The 16859-nt window shown below is 43.0% G+C and overlaps 2 protein-coding genes across 6 annotated transcripts in view; both read right to left on the bottom strand.

Moving 5' to 3' along the window:
* Nucleotides 1–274: 274 nt before the first annotated feature.
* On the bottom strand, nt 275–4308 carry pigc (phosphatidylinositol glycan anchor biosynthesis class C). 3 transcript variants are annotated; one of them, XM_003229513.3, is made up of 2 exons: nt 3803–4308; nt 275–1390 (listed from the first exon to the last, which is right to left on the bottom strand). In XM_003229513.3, exon 2 carries the CDS (start codon nt 1272–1274, stop codon nt 381–383), a length of 894 nt encoding a protein of 297 aa, XP_003229561.1. In that variant the 5' UTR covers nt 1275–1390; nt 3803–4308; the 3' UTR covers nt 275–380. The 3 variants fall into 3 exon arrangements, with proteins under 3 accessions (XP_003229561.1, XP_008121843.1, XP_062833878.1); XM_008123636.3 differs by having other exon boundaries at nt 3866–4307; XM_062977808.1 differs by lacking the exon at nt 3803–4308 and adding an exon at nt 3282–3569.
* A 5365-nt stretch (nt 4309–9673) lies between these two features.
* Nucleotides 9674–16859, bottom strand: part of LOC100562854 (dimethylaniline monooxygenase [N-oxide-forming] 2) — a 27592-nt gene continuing 20406 nt past the window's right edge. For all 3 annotated transcript variants that reach the window (XM_062977804.1, XM_062977803.1, XM_062977805.1), the window contains 3 exons: nt 15362–15714; nt 13604–13676; nt 9674–10684 (listed from right to left, as the gene is read on the bottom strand). In XM_062977804.1, coding sequence (XP_062833874.1) covers nt 10327–10684; nt 13604–13676; nt 15362–15714 — 784 coding nt within the window. In that variant the 3' untranslated portion in view covers nt 9674–10326. The remainder of the gene's footprint in view (nt 10685–13603; nt 13677–15361; nt 15715–16859) is intronic.

Here is a 16859-nt window from a genome sequence, read left to right as displayed (position 1 = left end):
AAGGAATAGCACTTTCCCCTCTGGCATGACCAGGAAGCTGCTTGAGAGCGCAGAGGGAGATTTGCTTCTTCCAAGACCTCTAAGCTCAGATAAAAGTGGTCTGTGCATAGGTCACGTGTTTTAGGGGCAATTTCTGACCACAATTTTTTAAACTTATACACAAGTGAAAAGAAAACTAAAAATTACCCTAAAATTTAAACAAAGAAAACCAGAATTCCAAGCATCCAAAAATTAAACTCACAAAAATTAAAAGAAAAGGCTCAGAAGAAAAGCATAATGGTTGTTAAATCTTTACTGTCCAGAACTGTAAACAAAATGAAATACATTATGCTGCAATCTGAAAATGATCAAGAATATAACCACAAACATACTGGCTTGGTCTACATGAGGAATTTGGAAAGGTCTTCTTTAATTTCAGCTTCATCCCATGGTCCATGGATGTTATCTTTAAACAACTGAAGCCTAATGAGACAGTAAGGACATAAACATGAGATGGAGACCAGAAGGAGGGCAAAAAGAACAGTACCAACACTGGAGACGGTCAGCAATCCCATCAAGGCAGACATAGCAAAGAGCAAGGTAATCACCATATAGCAATGTGGAGTCTGGGCTTTGAGCTTCTTTTGTAGCATAGGCCACAGGGCAAATATCTGGATAGCAAATGTCACCATGACAAAGGCATGTAAGGAGCAAGGCAGCCGTGAGGCCAAACAGACAGAAGCAAAGATGGCCATATTGAGAGACAGTGTACTGGACACAATAGCAGCATTGGCTCCATAGTCATAGAAGATCAAGTGTCCTAGCAACATTACAGCAGACATAGCGTAAATCGTATCTGTGCTGATGGACTCTGTTAAAGTCTTCAGTACTGGAGAGAAGCCATAGGTGAAGGCCAAAAATACCACAGCATTTTTCAGATCAGCCCACTGTGACTGGTCACTCTGACTTTTCCCTATTCCTGATTCAACTGCATCAAAGATGACATAACCAATTAGGGAAGAGATCAATCCAGCTCCAAATAACCATTGGGGAGCTAGCAATCCCATATCCATGTACCACCAGATGACAACAAAGACACACACACTACACAGCTGCTGTATCACCAGTCCAGATTCAAATACGACTGCCCAGTACTGGTATTTACGTGCATGGATATTTTTGCGTAGCTTCTCTAGAAAACTTCGGTCCACATAGTTATCAGGAAACGGCTGCCTCTTGTATAACACTTTCTGCCAGCATTGTCTTCTGTTCTGTGCCATCTGGAGACGCTGCATGCATCTGGCCAAATCACTGCCTTTAAGACCCGCTTGCACTGGAACACTGTATTACTTCACGGAAGATGAAACCTGTATTGATACTTCTTGATGATTTACCAGATAACTGCTGGCATCTAAAAGCAAAAACAAAGCATAGGATTATCAGAATATAATTATTCTATAGTGCAGTCTTCCTCAGCCTGGTCCATATACTTTGGACTGAAACTTTCATGAGCCCCTACCATGGGTTACTATTACCAAAATGAATAGCCTGCATTCTTCTGCCGACAAGAAACTTCCAGTGTGCCACATAGATGACAGTGCCTTTTGCTATTAGCAGCCATTTCATGCATACTGTGTTGTTTAAGTTGTATGGTTGGGATTTGTATATGTTATATTGTTAGTGGTTGTGTAAATTAAACAAAAAGGAAAAGAAAAAAAATAAAATCTGTTATTACACTATATGATAACAAAATTTGAATGAAAAAAAAACCTGTTTCTGGTTTGATAGTGTTATTTCCTGTTTCACTGTGCGCTCTTTACTTTGAAATAGTTACACTTTGTGACAGATGACAAGCTATTTAACCTCAGCAGACTGAAAGCCAAAACCAAGGTCACAACAACATCTGTTATAGAACTCCAATATGCCAATGATAATGTTGTCTGTGTGTATTCGGAAGAAGACCTACAAGCCACTCTAAACACCTTTGCAGAAACATACGAGAAGCTCGGCCTTTCATTGAACATCGAGAAAACCAAAGTGCTCTTCCAGTAGTCACCAGCCAATCCCTCTGCAATGCCAGAAATATAGCTTAATGGTAGAACATTAGAAAATGTTGACCATTTCTGCTACCTTGGCAGCCACCTCTCCACAAAAGTCAACATTGACACTGAAATACAACACCACCTGAGCTCTGCAAGTGCAGCATTCTTCCGAATGAAGCAGACTGTTTGAAGATCAGGACATCCATAGGGACACCAAGGTGCTTGATTATAAAGCTATTGTCCTCCCAACCCTGTAATATGCCTGCGAAACGTGGATGGTCTACAGACATCATACTCAACTCCTGGAACGATTCCACCAGCATTGCCTCCGAAAAATTGTACAAATCTCTTGGGAAGACAGGCGGACAAATGTCAGCGTGCTGGAAGAAGCAAAGACCACCAGCATTGAAGTGATGCTCCTTCGCCATCAACTCCGCTGGAATGGTCACATTGTCTGAATGCCTGATCATCTCCGAAAGCCATTACTCTACTCTCAACTCAAGAACGGAAAACGGAATGATAGTGGACAGGAAAAGAGATTTAAAGATGGGCTTAAAGCTAACCTTAAAAACTGTGGCATAAACAGTGAGAACTGGAAAGCCTTGGCCCTTGAGCGCTCTAACTGAGGTCAGCTGTGACCAGAAGTGCTGTGGAATTCAAAGAGGCACGAATGGGGGGCTTAAGGGAGAAACGTGCCAAGAGGAAGGCGCGTCAAACCAACCCTGACTGGGACTGACTTCCATCTGGAATCCGATGCCCTCATTGGGGCCAGGCTGTGACACAGGCTGTTGAGCAGCTGCAATAAATCACTCTGACCACGAGGCGGGGTGAGCACCCGTCAATTAAAAATTAAAAATAGCCCCTGCTCGTTGCTGACCTAGCAACCCGAAAGATAGTTGCATCTCTCAAGTAGGAAATAAGGTACCACTTATAAAAAAAAGTGGGGAGGTAAGTTTAACTAATTTACGACCTGGAATGAGGAAGTGCTGTCAGAGTGGATGATGAAGCAGCTGCTCCCCACTGTGGCCAGAATCGAACATCCCCTCAAAAGAAGGTTAACTTGCCTCTGCATCTGTCTGTCTCTGTCTCTGTTTGATGTGTTTATGGGCATTGAATGTTTGCCCTATGTGTGTATAATGTGATCTGCCCTGAGTCCCCTTCAGAGTGAGAAGGGCGGAATATAAATACTGTAAATAAATAAATAAATAAATGTGGAAGAACATGCGGGTCAAGAATAGGACTCCACAGTCACTTACGTACCCTGCACGTACACTGCACTTGGGGAACCATCATACTCAGATAAGGAGGGATCGCCTAAGAAGTTACACTTTGGGCAATGCTGCGTTTGGTGATCCCTAGGTAGACATGTCCACAGCTGCACAGCATACAGTTGAGTCCTGCAGTGGCTTTTCCATGTTTTTATGATAGAACCAATTAGGAAATGACATTTATAACCCAGGAACAAAAATCGTGTGGCACAGTGTTGTTGTTATTATTACTAGTACTCCTACAGCTCCCATGAATGCATAGCAGGACGCCAAGGTGTCAAAATACATTCATTCCAAACACAACTCTAGTCATGGGGCCCTCGCTAAGGGCGTTCAGGCAGCAGGCTTGCTTCCCCTTCACATCAAGAGGGACCCTCCCTCCCGCGCTTTTGTGAGGCGCTGCCGCTGAGGGCCCTCTGCGCGCGCACCTCCTCCTCGCGCGTCTCGCGCCCTACGTCCTCCGGGCACAAGCCCCGCCTCCGCGTCAATCAAGGCCTGCGGGGCGACACATACCCCTTCCTCCCATTCCAGAGCTTCTTGCTAATAATCCCACTGCGGGAAGGGCCCTGGCCTTACCTTCCTCTCAACTGGCGGAGGCCCTTCCAGCCCACAGAGGCGGGGAAGGCGGGGCTGAGCCGTCCCTCTTCCTCCTCCTCTTCTTCCTCGTTGTTGACTGGCGCCCACTGCCGTTCTAAGTGAGAGAAGCCTCAGGTTGGGCCCCTTCTGCAGAAAGATAGTCGCTTCCTCTTCACATACACTGGGCCTCATCCACAGAGCATCTGTCTCTTTAAATCCCGTGGCTGCCTCCTTCCCGCAGAATTCTGGGGCTTGTAGTTTACGGAGGGACCTTTAAGCAGCTCAGCCAGAGAGGTCCTGGGCCTCTCTCATGCCCGTAGCCAAGGAGCGGTTTAGGGTTCAAACCACCCCCAAAATGTGTTGTCGAAGGCTTTCATGGCCGGGATCACAGGGTTGTTGTATGTCTTTCGGGCTGTGTGGCCATGTTCCAGAAGCATTCTCTCCTGACGTTTCGCCCACATCTATGGCAGGCATCCTCAGAGGTTGTGAGGTACCTCCCAACCTCTGAGGATGCCTGCCATAGATGTGGGCGAAACGTCAGGAGAGAATGCTTCTGGAACATGGCCACACAGCCCGAAAGACATACAACAACCCGGCACCCCCAAAATCTTTCAGATCAAAAAAAAAAAAAAAATCCAAACAAGTCTGGGATATTATTGAAGGCCTTCATGGCCAGCATCACTGGATTGCTGTGAGTCTTTCGGTCTGTGTGGCCATGTTCCAGAATCATTCTCTCCTGACAAGTTAGTCAAATGTGGGCTAGGCAAAACTAGGTTAGGTGCAGGCATGTAGCGGGGGGGGGGGGGGGGGGCCTTTGAGGGGCTTCAGCCCCCCCCCCCCCCCCGAAATTCTGTTCAGGTTGAACCGGTGCCTGGCCGCTATGTCGGACTGGATGAGGGCCAACAAATTGAAATTGAATCCAGACAAGACAGAGGTCCTCCTGGTCAGTCGTAAGGCTGAACGGAATACGGTTACAGCCAGTGTTGGACTGGGTCGCACTCCCCCTGAAGACACAGGTTTGCAGTCTGGGTGTTCTCCTGGACTCATCGCTGAGCCTGGAGCCCCATGTCTTGGCGGTGGCCAGGGGAGCATTCGCGCAACTGAGACTTTTGTGCCAGCTGCGCCCGTTCCTTGGGAGGTCTGACTTGGCCACGGCGGTCCACGCTCTGGTTACAACTCGTTTGGATTACTGCAACGCTCTCTACGTGGGGTTGCCTTTGAAGACGGCCCGGAAGCTCCAACTAGTACAACGGGCAGCAGCCAGATTAATAACTGGGGCGGCATACAGGGAGCGTACCACCCCCCTGCTAAGCCAGCTCCACTGGCTGCCGATATGCTACCGAGCCCAATTCAAAGTGCTGGTCTTGACCTATAAAGCCCTAAACGGTTCTGGCCCAATTTACTTATCCGAACGTATCTCCTCATATGAGCCAGCTAGATCCCTAAGATCATCTGGAGAGGCCCTGCTCTCGGTCCCACCTGCCTCGCAGGCGCGGCTGGTGGGAACGAGGGACAGGGCCTTCTCGGTGGTGGCTCCCCGGCTGTGGAACACCCTCCCCACAAATATCTGACAAGCCCCAACTCTTCTGGGTTTCAGAAAGGCTGTGAAAACATGGCTGTGTGCACAAGCTTTTAACGAGTAATATGATAACGTCGACATGGTCCGATTGAAGGCTGAAGCATGAGGTTTTTAGACAAATGGATCTAATTTAATGACACAAAATGCCTCTGTGTCTGTCTAAAACTGAATGTTGTTTGTCTGTTGGCATTGAATGTTTGCCATATATGTGTTCATTGTAATCCGCCCTGAGTCCCCTTCGGGGTGAGAAGGGCGGAATATAAATACTGTAAATAAATAAATATGTTTTAATTTTTATAATGTATTTTAATGATGTATTTTTATAGTTTTAATTGATTATATGTACTGTTTTTGTTTTATTATTATGTTCTTGGCATTAGATGTTGCCAACTGTGTAAGCCGCCCTCAGTCCCCCCGGGTGAGAAGGGCGGGGTATAAATTCTGGAAATAAAATAATAAATAAATAAATAAATTCTCAGGGTGGTCCAAGAGAAGGCCTTACATTTATTATTTAAACTGTTATGTTTATTCATATCATGATCTGATCACCATGCTCACTATATCTCATATGCATGGGGGTATTGGGATAATGATACAAAAGGTTTGCTAGGGTAGACCCTCTCCCGCTCAGACTCAGCTCCCCCCCGCCCCCCAACCAAAATCCCAGCCCCTCCCGAAACAAAATCCTGGCTACGGGCCTGGTTAGGTGGATCTGTAATTGGCTAAGCGAACGAACCCAAAGGGTGCTCACCAATGCGTCGTCTTCATCTTGGAAAGAAGTCACGAGTGGAGTGCTGCAGAGTTCTGTCCTGGGCCTGGTTCTGTTCAACATCTTTATTAACGACTTAGACGAAGGGTTAGAAGGCACGATCATCAAGTTTGCAGATGACACCAAACTGGGAGGGATAGCTAACACTCCAGAAGATAGGAGCAGAATTCAAAATGATCTTAACAGATTAGAGAGATGGGCCAAAACTAACAAAATGAAGTTCAACAGGGACAAATGCAAGATACTTCACTTCGGCAGAAAAAATGGAATGCAAAGATACAGAATGGGGGACGCCTGGCTTGACAGCAGTGTGTGCTTCTTGCAGGGGGTTGGACTGGATGGCCCGTGAGGTCTCTTCCAACTCTACGATTCTATGATTCGCCCATATCTGTGGCAGGCATCCGTAGAGGTTGTGAGATCTGTTGGAAACTAGGCAAAGGAGGTTTATATATCTGTGTAAAATCCAGGGTGGGAGAAAGAAATCTTGTCTATTAGAGGCAGGTGTGGATGTTGTAAGTACTCACCTCGATGCATTTGATGGCACTGTGGTCTCAAGGCCTGGCTTCTTCCTGATTTTAGAGTTTTTTAATATTGGTAGACAGATTTTGCTTATGCTCAGCGAAGAACAAGAGGAATCCTCTCACCTCTGCAAGAGTCTACTGTATCCCATACAGCTGTGGACAAGTCTACATAGGGACACGAAACGCAGCAATGCCCAAACACCAATCCAGGAACATGAAAGACATTGCAGACTAATTCAGCCAGAGAAGTCAGCCATAGCAGAGCACTTGATGAACCAACCTTGACACAGCAGAAATGCTGGACCACTCCAACAACTACTTGTACCATGTCAGACTACACAGAGAAGCCTTTGAAATCCACAAGCATGTCGACAATTTCAACAGAAAGGAGGAAATCATGAAAATGAACAAAATTAAAAAATCTAAAATTAAATTAAAAAATCTAAAATCATAACAGTAAATAAAGAACAACACTCTGAAAACAGAGACATTCCAGACACAAATCAATCAGGGACAGCTAACACCTCCAAACAAAGGATTCTTCCAGACAGGAAAAAGCCAGTCAATGGGAACCATGACGGTTTCCTGTCCTGTTTCCTATGGGGTTTGATGCAGAACCATACAATACCATGGAAAGCAATGGTTTTAACCTGGATCACAGTCTTTTGTATCATCTGTGTTTAGGGGCAGAACAATGTTATCCTATGGAATGAAAGAGTATTCAACTGGCATCAGTCTCCTTTAATATAATGAGCTTTGGGCAGGGCAAGGGATCTCTTGATTTTCGAATAGTGTTGTTTCTCCTGATTAAAAACAAAAAGGTAATACTGACCTTGTGATGAATGTAAGATGAATGGATTGCCAGCTCTTAATTTCCCACGTGTGAGTGGGAGCATGGTGGGGAAGCAGAATTCTAAACGGGACTGCAAACAATATAAGAGGGGTGATTCTCTACCCTTTAAGGGACAGTCACCCATGCTTTCCCCTCTCAATGTGATGAGGCCATATATCAGACATGGGCAAATTTCCAGCCTTTGTAATACAGTAGAGTCTCACTTATCCAACGTAAACGGGCCGACAGAACGTTGGATAAGCGAATATGTTGGATAATAAGGAGAGATTAAGGAAAAGCCTATTAAACATCAAATTAGGTTATGATTTTACAAATTAAGCACCAGAACATCATGTTATACAACAAATTTTACAGAAAAAGTAGTTCAATACGCAGTAATGCTATGTAGTAATTACTGTATTTACGAAGTTAGCACCAAAATATCATGATATATTGAAAACATTGACTACAAAAATGCGTTGGATAATCCAGAACATTGGATAAGTGAGTGTTGGATAAGTGAGATTCTACTGTAATAATAATAATCATCATCATCATCATAGGAGCAATCCCAGGGGCCATCCAGTCTAACCCTCATCTGCCATGCAGGAAAGGGGTTCTGGAAGCAAGGAAGACATGGAGGAAAGGGTCTGCATGGCAAGGAAGGGTAAGAAGGGAAGGGATGACATTCGGCAGGCAGCACTTGACCTTTGGACTTTATCTCCCACAGCTGCTTAGGCCAATGAAGAGGGATTCTTATCATATTGGGATATAATTCGTTTATATCATCATGCATCCCATATTTTAAGGACTGGATACATACAGTATTGAGACAGGATGGATACTGTCCTCATCACACCTGATTATTACGATTCTTATGATTTGAAAATACTGGCGCTTTGACTCATCACACCGCAGAAAACTGGCTCCTCTCAATCCATTCAAAACACCCTCTACATCACTCTATGACCTTTTAAAAAGTATCATAGGTGATGGGATGTCTATAGATTTTCCTATCAGACATAAAAGCAGCACTTCAGCAATGGAAGAACCCCATATTTAAAAAAAACACAATTAGAATTCTATCTGCAAATAATTCCATCTGTAAATAATTCGTTTCTGTTACGCTTTGCGGATTCCGATGGAATACTGATGGGATGGGGTAAACGTCATGTGATGGGACCCATTTGAAATCATTCTCAAACAGTCTCAGAAATTGGGTATCCTAATGTGATAAGGTCCTTTGATTCGGTGCCATGTTGCCTCTTCCTGCTCTGTGTTTCCTGAGAGGATTATTTTAATGGCGCTATCCAAGAATAAAAACAAACCTTTCCTCCCACTGTCCTGTCTTCCTCCGTTCTTCCAAACAGAAGCAGCTTTAATTGCTGTGGAAAGCAGAGGACCTTGAGAGCGAACCTGGTGGTTTCAGGTGGGGGAACCCAAGCACTGCCTCCTTTGTATGAGCCCTTCAGCAGACTCTGCAGCTACTAATGGATATACAACTTTCCCTTGTTGAAGGAGATTTCAAGAAGGGGAAAGAAGGGCCTGGCCAGATATTGGGAGTGACTTGCTCAACTTGCTATGGCGGTGGGGGCCAGGGGGGAGGCAGTGAATGGTGGGGGGTCGCAGGGCCCCCGTGGAACTTCTGACTGCTTTGCGGAGCCCACTTTGGGAACCACTGCTCTAGTGTGATGAGGTCTTTTAAGAGGACCCTTAGGAAGTCCACGGAGGCCTGTCTGGATAGTTATGCAGAAGTAACACCTGCAGAAACATATCTAGGACCTCACCAGACACCAGATTCCCTCCCCCAGACGGACACACACTTTAAAAACAGTTTAAAGACCCATAGTGCTCATCATATGACACAAAACTACTTCCGACCATTCCCCATATTAAAAGTATGTAGAAATTGAAGTTGTAGGAGTTGGTAGCAATCATCTTCAGAGCTCCCGATTCACACAGAAATGGCTAAAGAGATTTACAGTCAGATCCCGCCCCCATGTTACATTGTTGTAGGAATGTCAAAGAGTGGGCATTTCTGTGGGTAGGTGCCAAATAAGCCTGGATGCTCCTTTTCTCGCCAGTAATCCATTTTGCATGAAACGTGTAAGTTTTAAAAATAATTTATTCTTCAGGAATTGCACAATTTTGATATAACGCCAGTACCTTGTAATTGAACAAGTACCCTTTTCCCATTAAAGAAGCTATTAAATTATTTTACTCTCTTATTGCTGTCTTGTAGAAAAAATAATGATGCCTGATGCATCCAGTCCCTCTCCTTTTTCTCTCTATGCATTTACTGGCCCTCAGCCTAAAAGGTTTGGACACCCCTGCTCTACAGCATTTCCATGTGAAATAGGGGAACATGTTGTAATTTATAAGTTTGCAGTAGTCATTTTTTAAAAAAAATACTAATTTTAAGACTATTTGATACATTTTATTCTCATTTATTTAAGGATATAATTGCTGTTGTATAATCTGTTTTTTAAATATTAGTAATAATTGAGCAAGATTTAAATCACGGCATGTTTCCCAGTCTTGTTTTACAACTTACTTGAAAATATGTCACATTTTTGTTCCGTCTGGATGCTTGAATGGTATGCAGAATTGTATGCCTCTTGTTTTAAATATTTTAATGTCTGATTTTATTTCTTTTTTTCTTGTGTTGTATTGGATATATACCTAATCAATGAAACAATGAAACCACAAGATCAATGTAATGTGAAAAGTGCACCTCTCCCATTACTTTCTCCTAAGTTGTCATGAACGTGATGAGCATTTTAAAATGACCAAAGAAGCCCCAAGGAATGAAAAGCCAAGGGCCAGAAACCAGAAAGAAGCTGTGGAGTGCCTGGGATTATTGACGACTCTAGTCTTCAAGGGCTTTAGAACTCGATCCCACTCTGTCAGGATTGCGCTTCTGGCTTGTTCCCATTTTCCCGGTCCAGTCAGACGGAACTGATAAGGAGTGCAGGGTCCACAAAGAATTTTCAAGGCTAATTGGGGGTCCAATAGGAAGAGCAACAGCAAGTTGGGTTTAACCCCTATACAAGCAGCAATTTCATCCATGTAGGCAACAAAGCTTGCCTTTGCACTGTCCTTTTCCATGGGAAATCCTCTATAATAGAAAAGAAATGGAAACATCATCAAGCTTTCAAGCAATCCAAAACATGTTCTAGTCATAAAGCTTAGCACAGACATCAGTAGAATTATTCAGGTATTTGTTAGTAAACATGTGAAGGAGCTGGGAAAAAGCAAATAGCCCTCCTGTTGATTTAGGGCAGTGATTCCCAAAGTGGGTGCTACCGCCCCCCGGTGGGCGCTGGAGCGATCCAGGGGGGCGGTGATGGCACCTATTAGGACACGGGGGTGGGGCCAGGGGAGGGGCGGGGCCTCTTCCCAAGTGCCAGAGACGGCTGAGCACCTGAGGGAGGCACCTGTTAGGACACACAGGGGGCGGAGCTAGAGGAGTGGGCGTGGCTTCTTCCCAAGAGCCTGAGACAGGGCTGATAATCTATACCTCTCCTGAGGCGCTTGTTGGGATACAGAAGGCGGAGCTAGGGAAGGGGCGGCGCCACCTTCCAAGAGCCCAAGACAGGGTTGAGCCTCTGTACCTCTCCTGAGAGGCCTTTTAGGACTAAAGGGCAGGGCTAGGGGCGCGTGCAGGGCCTCTTCCCAAGAACCTCTGTATACCTCCCCTGAGGCGCTTGTTAGAACACGGGGGCGGGGTATAGAGTTCCAGCCCCATCAGGCACTTGGGAAGAGGCCCCTCCCCCTCCTCTAGCCCCACCCCCTGTGTCCTGGCAGGCGCCGCAGGACAGGGATAGAAGCTCAGCCCTGCCTCAGAGCTTGTGACTCCGCCCATCCCAGTCCTGGCTTAACATTTGTGGCCCCGCCCACCTCCCCCTCCCAGCCCTGCACCTTGGACTGGGGAGAGTCTCAGCCCCGCCCTCTTGAGCAGGAACCACACCCCCTCTAAGCCACGCCCCCTTTCAAGGGGCCGCTGAGTAATATTTTTTCTGGAAACGGGGCAGTAGGCCAAATAAGTTTTGTAACCACTGATTTAGGGTGTACCAGCAACAACAATTGAAAGAGCCCCCTGAAGAGCCTATATTTGCCAGGGTACTGTTGAGTCAGGGAGATGTCTTGTTGGGGCACTAACCAGCAAAACAACCAGAAAACACTACCCCCACTTCCCAATTCTTGTATAACAATAAGACATTTTTGTGGTTGTTTTTAGATGGATTTTATGTTTCTTTGTTATATGATTTTTTTTGTATCGTCTCTGTTTGGCAATTGAATATTTTGCCTTCTTGGAAACCGCCCTAAATCCTCTAGGGGAGATGGGGAGGTATATAAATAAAGTTTTATATTATTATTATTGACACAAAGACACAGTATGACACAGCAAATGAAATATATATGCTGGATTTCATACCACAAAATCACAAGTCGAACACTTCCCAAACGTTTAGGACTGTGTGATTTATTATTATTATTATTATTATTATTATTATTATTATTATTATTATTATTATTTCCTCAAGGTATTATCAGTGTTTCTCAAACTGTGCTCCTCCAGGTGTTTTGAACTTCAGCTCCCAGAAATCCCTGCCATCTTACCAACTGTTAAGAATTATGGGAACTGAAGTCCAAATCATCTGGGGGGAGCACATTTTGAGAAACTCTAGCCTGGTGGTTCTCAACTTGTGGGTCCCCAGGTGCTTTGGCCTACAACTCCCAGAAATCCTAGCCAATTTACCAACTGTTAGGATTTCTGGGAGTTGAAGGCCAAAACATCTGGGAACCCACAGGTTGAGAACCACTGCTCTCTATGCAATACTTAGTTAACTCTCCACAATGAGAGGCTTCAGGGCAGCTTCAAGGACATCTTTGGCTTTCTGAGACCTTATAAGCTGAATGTACAAATTGCTTTAGAGAACATTAGACAGTGTAGTAGAAAGTCACCACTTTTAATTACGTACAGAATGGTGAGGTATTGGGGTCTTGGAAACCAACAGACTTGAGTGCCCATTCCACTTCCTCAAAACTGGTTATTTATTCATCATATTGTGCAAATAATTCAGATTATGCAAATTACTATAATTTGCACAATGCCGGCTCTTCGGCTTAGAAATGGAGATGAGCACCAACCCCCACAGTCAGACATGACTGGACTTAACGTCAGGGGAAACCTTTACCTTTATAATTTGCAAACTCGGCAAATTAATTGTTACATTGCCCATCTTCCCAGTGTTTTAACAACCATACCATTTTTACAGTATCAGTATCAACCGCCGTATCATTTTTACAGTTAATAATGTATCTAGAAGAACCAGCTCACAGTCCCCCCTAAAGAATTTAGGCTGGTTTCATCTTTTTTTAAAAGTTTCCAACAGGAAGCCAAAAAAGTGCTATTCTGTGCAAAATATGGGCAAAATGATGATCCAAACAAGTTCTGAGTGGCATGCATAAAATCTGGGTAAGTGCTGGTTATCCAGGTGGTATAGCAACCCTACCCAAGAATTTTCATTAAGGACCTTATCTGTTTATATCAGTATGCATCCCATATATTTTTAGGACTGGATGCATACTATTGAGACGGGACGTATATTCTTCTCATCACAACTGATTATTATGATTCTTTTGATTTGAAAATTCTGTGTTTTGACTCATCACACCATGGAAGGCTGGCTCCTCGCAATCCATTCAAAACACCCCCTACAACATTCTATGACAAGTATAGTTGCTGATGGGATACATACAGATTTTCCTATCACATACAAAAACAGCACTATAGCAACGGAAGAATCCGTATTATTTTTTTAAAAAACACTATTAGAATTCCGTGTGCAAATGATCTGTTTCTGCGATGCTTTGCAGACAGATTATAATGGAATACTAACAAGATGAGACCCATTCAAAATCATTCTCAGAAATGGAGTATTTCCTAATGTGATAAGGTCCTAAGTTTGCCACAACAGACTAACATGACTACACACCCGCTACCACACCCAGTGAACAAAACATGACATACATTTTAATAAGAGCCTTCTTCCGTTTAGCAACTTCACCCATCATTCTGTTTGCTGGTGGGATTTTACACAACCCTGGATATGAGAAAAACAAACTGTTCACACATAAGAAGAGCTGTATTGAATCGAATGTAATCTTAGCCTGGCTCCTTTGATGTGTAAATGAGTTTTGCATTGGAATATTACTGCCTTTATTGGAATACCTTTGTTAATCTGTAAGCCTTGGTTTTTACATGTGAAATCAGAAGCCAAAGCATTAAGAGTTAGGGGGGAGGCAGAGAGCATAAGCTACATACCAGAATTTTATGTTTTTGATTGGCAGGGTATCTGCAAAAAGATGTTTCTTGCATATTACTGTACATACTTATGTATAAATCTATATATTGTAATCTTAAAAATTAATTTATCCACATGTTGATGTAAGTACTGTATCAATTCTTATCAAAAAGCCTTCTGTGCCTTTCACTATTCAAAGAAGGAGACAATAAATACTATAGCTTAAATTTTATCCAAATTTAACCATTCCATGACTTGTGGTGAAAGGCCATTTTGAATGTCTGGTTATGAAAACAATCCTCAGTTTGTCCACAGGTCACATCCAAATCTATAGTTTTGTCACAAAACCTGCCCTTGAGATATACACAAATATATAATGTACTAGAAATGTATGCGAGGGACAAATTATCTATTCACTTGTTAACATTATTCTATCCCATATGTGTATAAAGTGGTAAAGGAGGGGATATTGGATTTTAACATCAGTTAGAACTTGGGCTGGAGATTAACAGAAAAGGAATTTGGGTGTTCGACGTTTGTACATACGCCACTGTTGCTGATAAAAGTGGTTTCTCATGGATATATAGAGCTTGGAAATAATTAATTAGAAAGAATAGTTACGATTTAATTGTATTCTTTGCCTAATAAGACCATAATATCAACAGATACAATTATTTTCTGAGTCTGAAATAATGTTAATAGTATTATCTAACAAAGGAATGTACACATCCAGAAAGCTCTCTTTATAGAACCAGGTAATGGTAATGCACAAAGCTTGAGGGTGGGCTGGGGTTGCATTTGAAATGTGGTTAAAAATTGCACTACTACTTTTGGAAGAATAAATAAAATGTGCCACTAGAGGGCAATGCTGGCAAGCCAACAGAAATTCAGTTTTTCTATAGACCCTGAGTCTTTTTATTTTTTAAAAAAACATGGAATTAATTATTGATGTATGTAACACATTTGGTTCTGTATTCCCAACCAGAAATATGGTGATCCAGAAACAATGGGAAATACTTTCCCTCCATTTGTTTAAAAAAGATGGATTATTGGAATGCTTTCTTTTAAATTTTGATTCAAATGCTTAAGATACGGTGCTTACATTTTTTTTTGGTCCAAAATCTATGTAAGACAAATAGCTACATGTAACATTAACACACCTAAAGGCACCAGATCCAATCTGATTGTGGAAACTAGTTAGTCATGGGATAGGAGAACCACCAACTAATACTTAGTGCAATTGGCCATATCTTTCAGATAAAGGAACTGTAAAAACATCTCTGTATATTCCTTGCCTAGGAAAGCTCTATAATGAAACTAAAATCCTGTTCTAGCAATTTAATGAGAGTCAAGTGATGTCACCCTCTTTTTTTTAAAAAAGGACTTGGCACACATAGTTGCAGAAAAGCATCAAAAATCTATTAACAGTTATTAAAACCTAACTAAAGTCTTAAATACTTTTGTCTCCAGCTTAGGTTTCTTACCATTAAACACTCTTGTGACCCAGCGAGCCTGAAGTTCTGCCACAGGTGGAATCGATCCATTTATTGCTATAAAACCAATGATTGCCAGTGTAGGTTTTTCCAAGTGAGGAGGGAAGATGCGTTTATAAAGAGATACGCTGTTATCGCAGATGTTTTGAATTGTCTCTTCCAAGAAAGGAAAAGAGGCACTGTAACCTGTAGCAAAGATGATCACATCTATATTGTTTTCTCTTGTTCCATCCTTGAAGATGACCGAAGTCTCCGTAAATTCCGTCACATTTGGCTTTACTACAATGGCACCAGAGAGGATGCAGCAGGGCAACTCATCATTCACTATCACAGGTGTCCATGAGCTATGAAGCAATAGAAGGTGAAAAGAAATGTCATTATTTATTTATTTATTTTATTTACAGTATTTATATTCCGCCCTTCTCACCCCGAAGGGGACTCAGGGTGGATCACATTATAACACACATAGGGCAAACATTCAATGCCCATAAACACATCAAACAGAGACTGAGAGACACACGCAGAGGCAAGTTAACCTTCTTCTGAGGGGATGTTCGATTCTGGCCACAGGGGGGAGCAGCTGCTTCATCATCCACATCATCCACACTGACGGCACTTCCTCATTCCAGGTCGTAAATTAGTTAATCTTGCCTCCCCACTTTATAAGTGGTACCTTATCTCCTACTTGATAGATGCAACTATCTTTCGGGTTGCTAGGTCAGCAACGAGCAGGGGCTATTTTTTATTTTTAATTGACGGGTGCTCACCCCGCCACGGGCTGGCCTCGAACTCATGACCTCATGGTCAGAGTGATTTAAGGCAGCTGCTCAACAGCTGCGCCACAGCCCGGCCCCATTAACCCATGCTTAACTATCCCTGCTCATATTTCTTGGTGTTATCCTATTTTTAATTTTATTAGAGAGATGTTCTTGTGTTGCTGCTGTTGTGTGCCTTCAAATAATTTCTAACTTTTGGTGAACCTAACGCAAATAGATCACAGGATCTCTTAGCAACATTTCTTTACAGGAGGTTTGCTTTTGCAGCCCACCCACCTCCCTGCCGTGAGTCCATGCTCCTATGCCTTAGGATATATCATATTTTATTGCATAATAGTTGCACCCATTTTTTTCATCCAAACAGGGGAGTGCGACTATTATGCGAGGAAACAAATCAGCCTGTGATTTTCCAGTTTCTCTTGTTGTTTTTTTAAAAATAAAACCAAAAGGGGAGAAAGAGGTGGAAAGACCCAACCCCAAACAAACAGCTAATTTTATTTTGTTTGTTCAAACTACAGAGCCATTTGGAGCTGATTCTCCCTTCCTTCTTTCTTACTTTCTCCAAAGTCAAGGCATTTAGAAACTATAAAACAGGTTTCTGAAGCTTCACTCTTCTTTCTTTTCTTCTTCCTCAGAGGCAAGACAGTTTAAAAATAATCTGAAATGAAGATCTCTGGAACTCGAATCTTTAATCTTTCTTCCTTTCCCCAAAT

Source organism: Anolis carolinensis, chromosome 4 (assembly GCF_035594765.1).
Source record: "Anolis carolinensis isolate JA03-04 chromosome 4, rAnoCar3.1.pri, whole genome shotgun sequence".
Classification (NCBI taxonomy): domain Eukaryota; kingdom Metazoa; phylum Chordata; class Lepidosauria; order Squamata; family Dactyloidae; genus Anolis; species Anolis carolinensis.
This window is presented reverse-complemented; position numbering and strand designations above follow the sequence as displayed.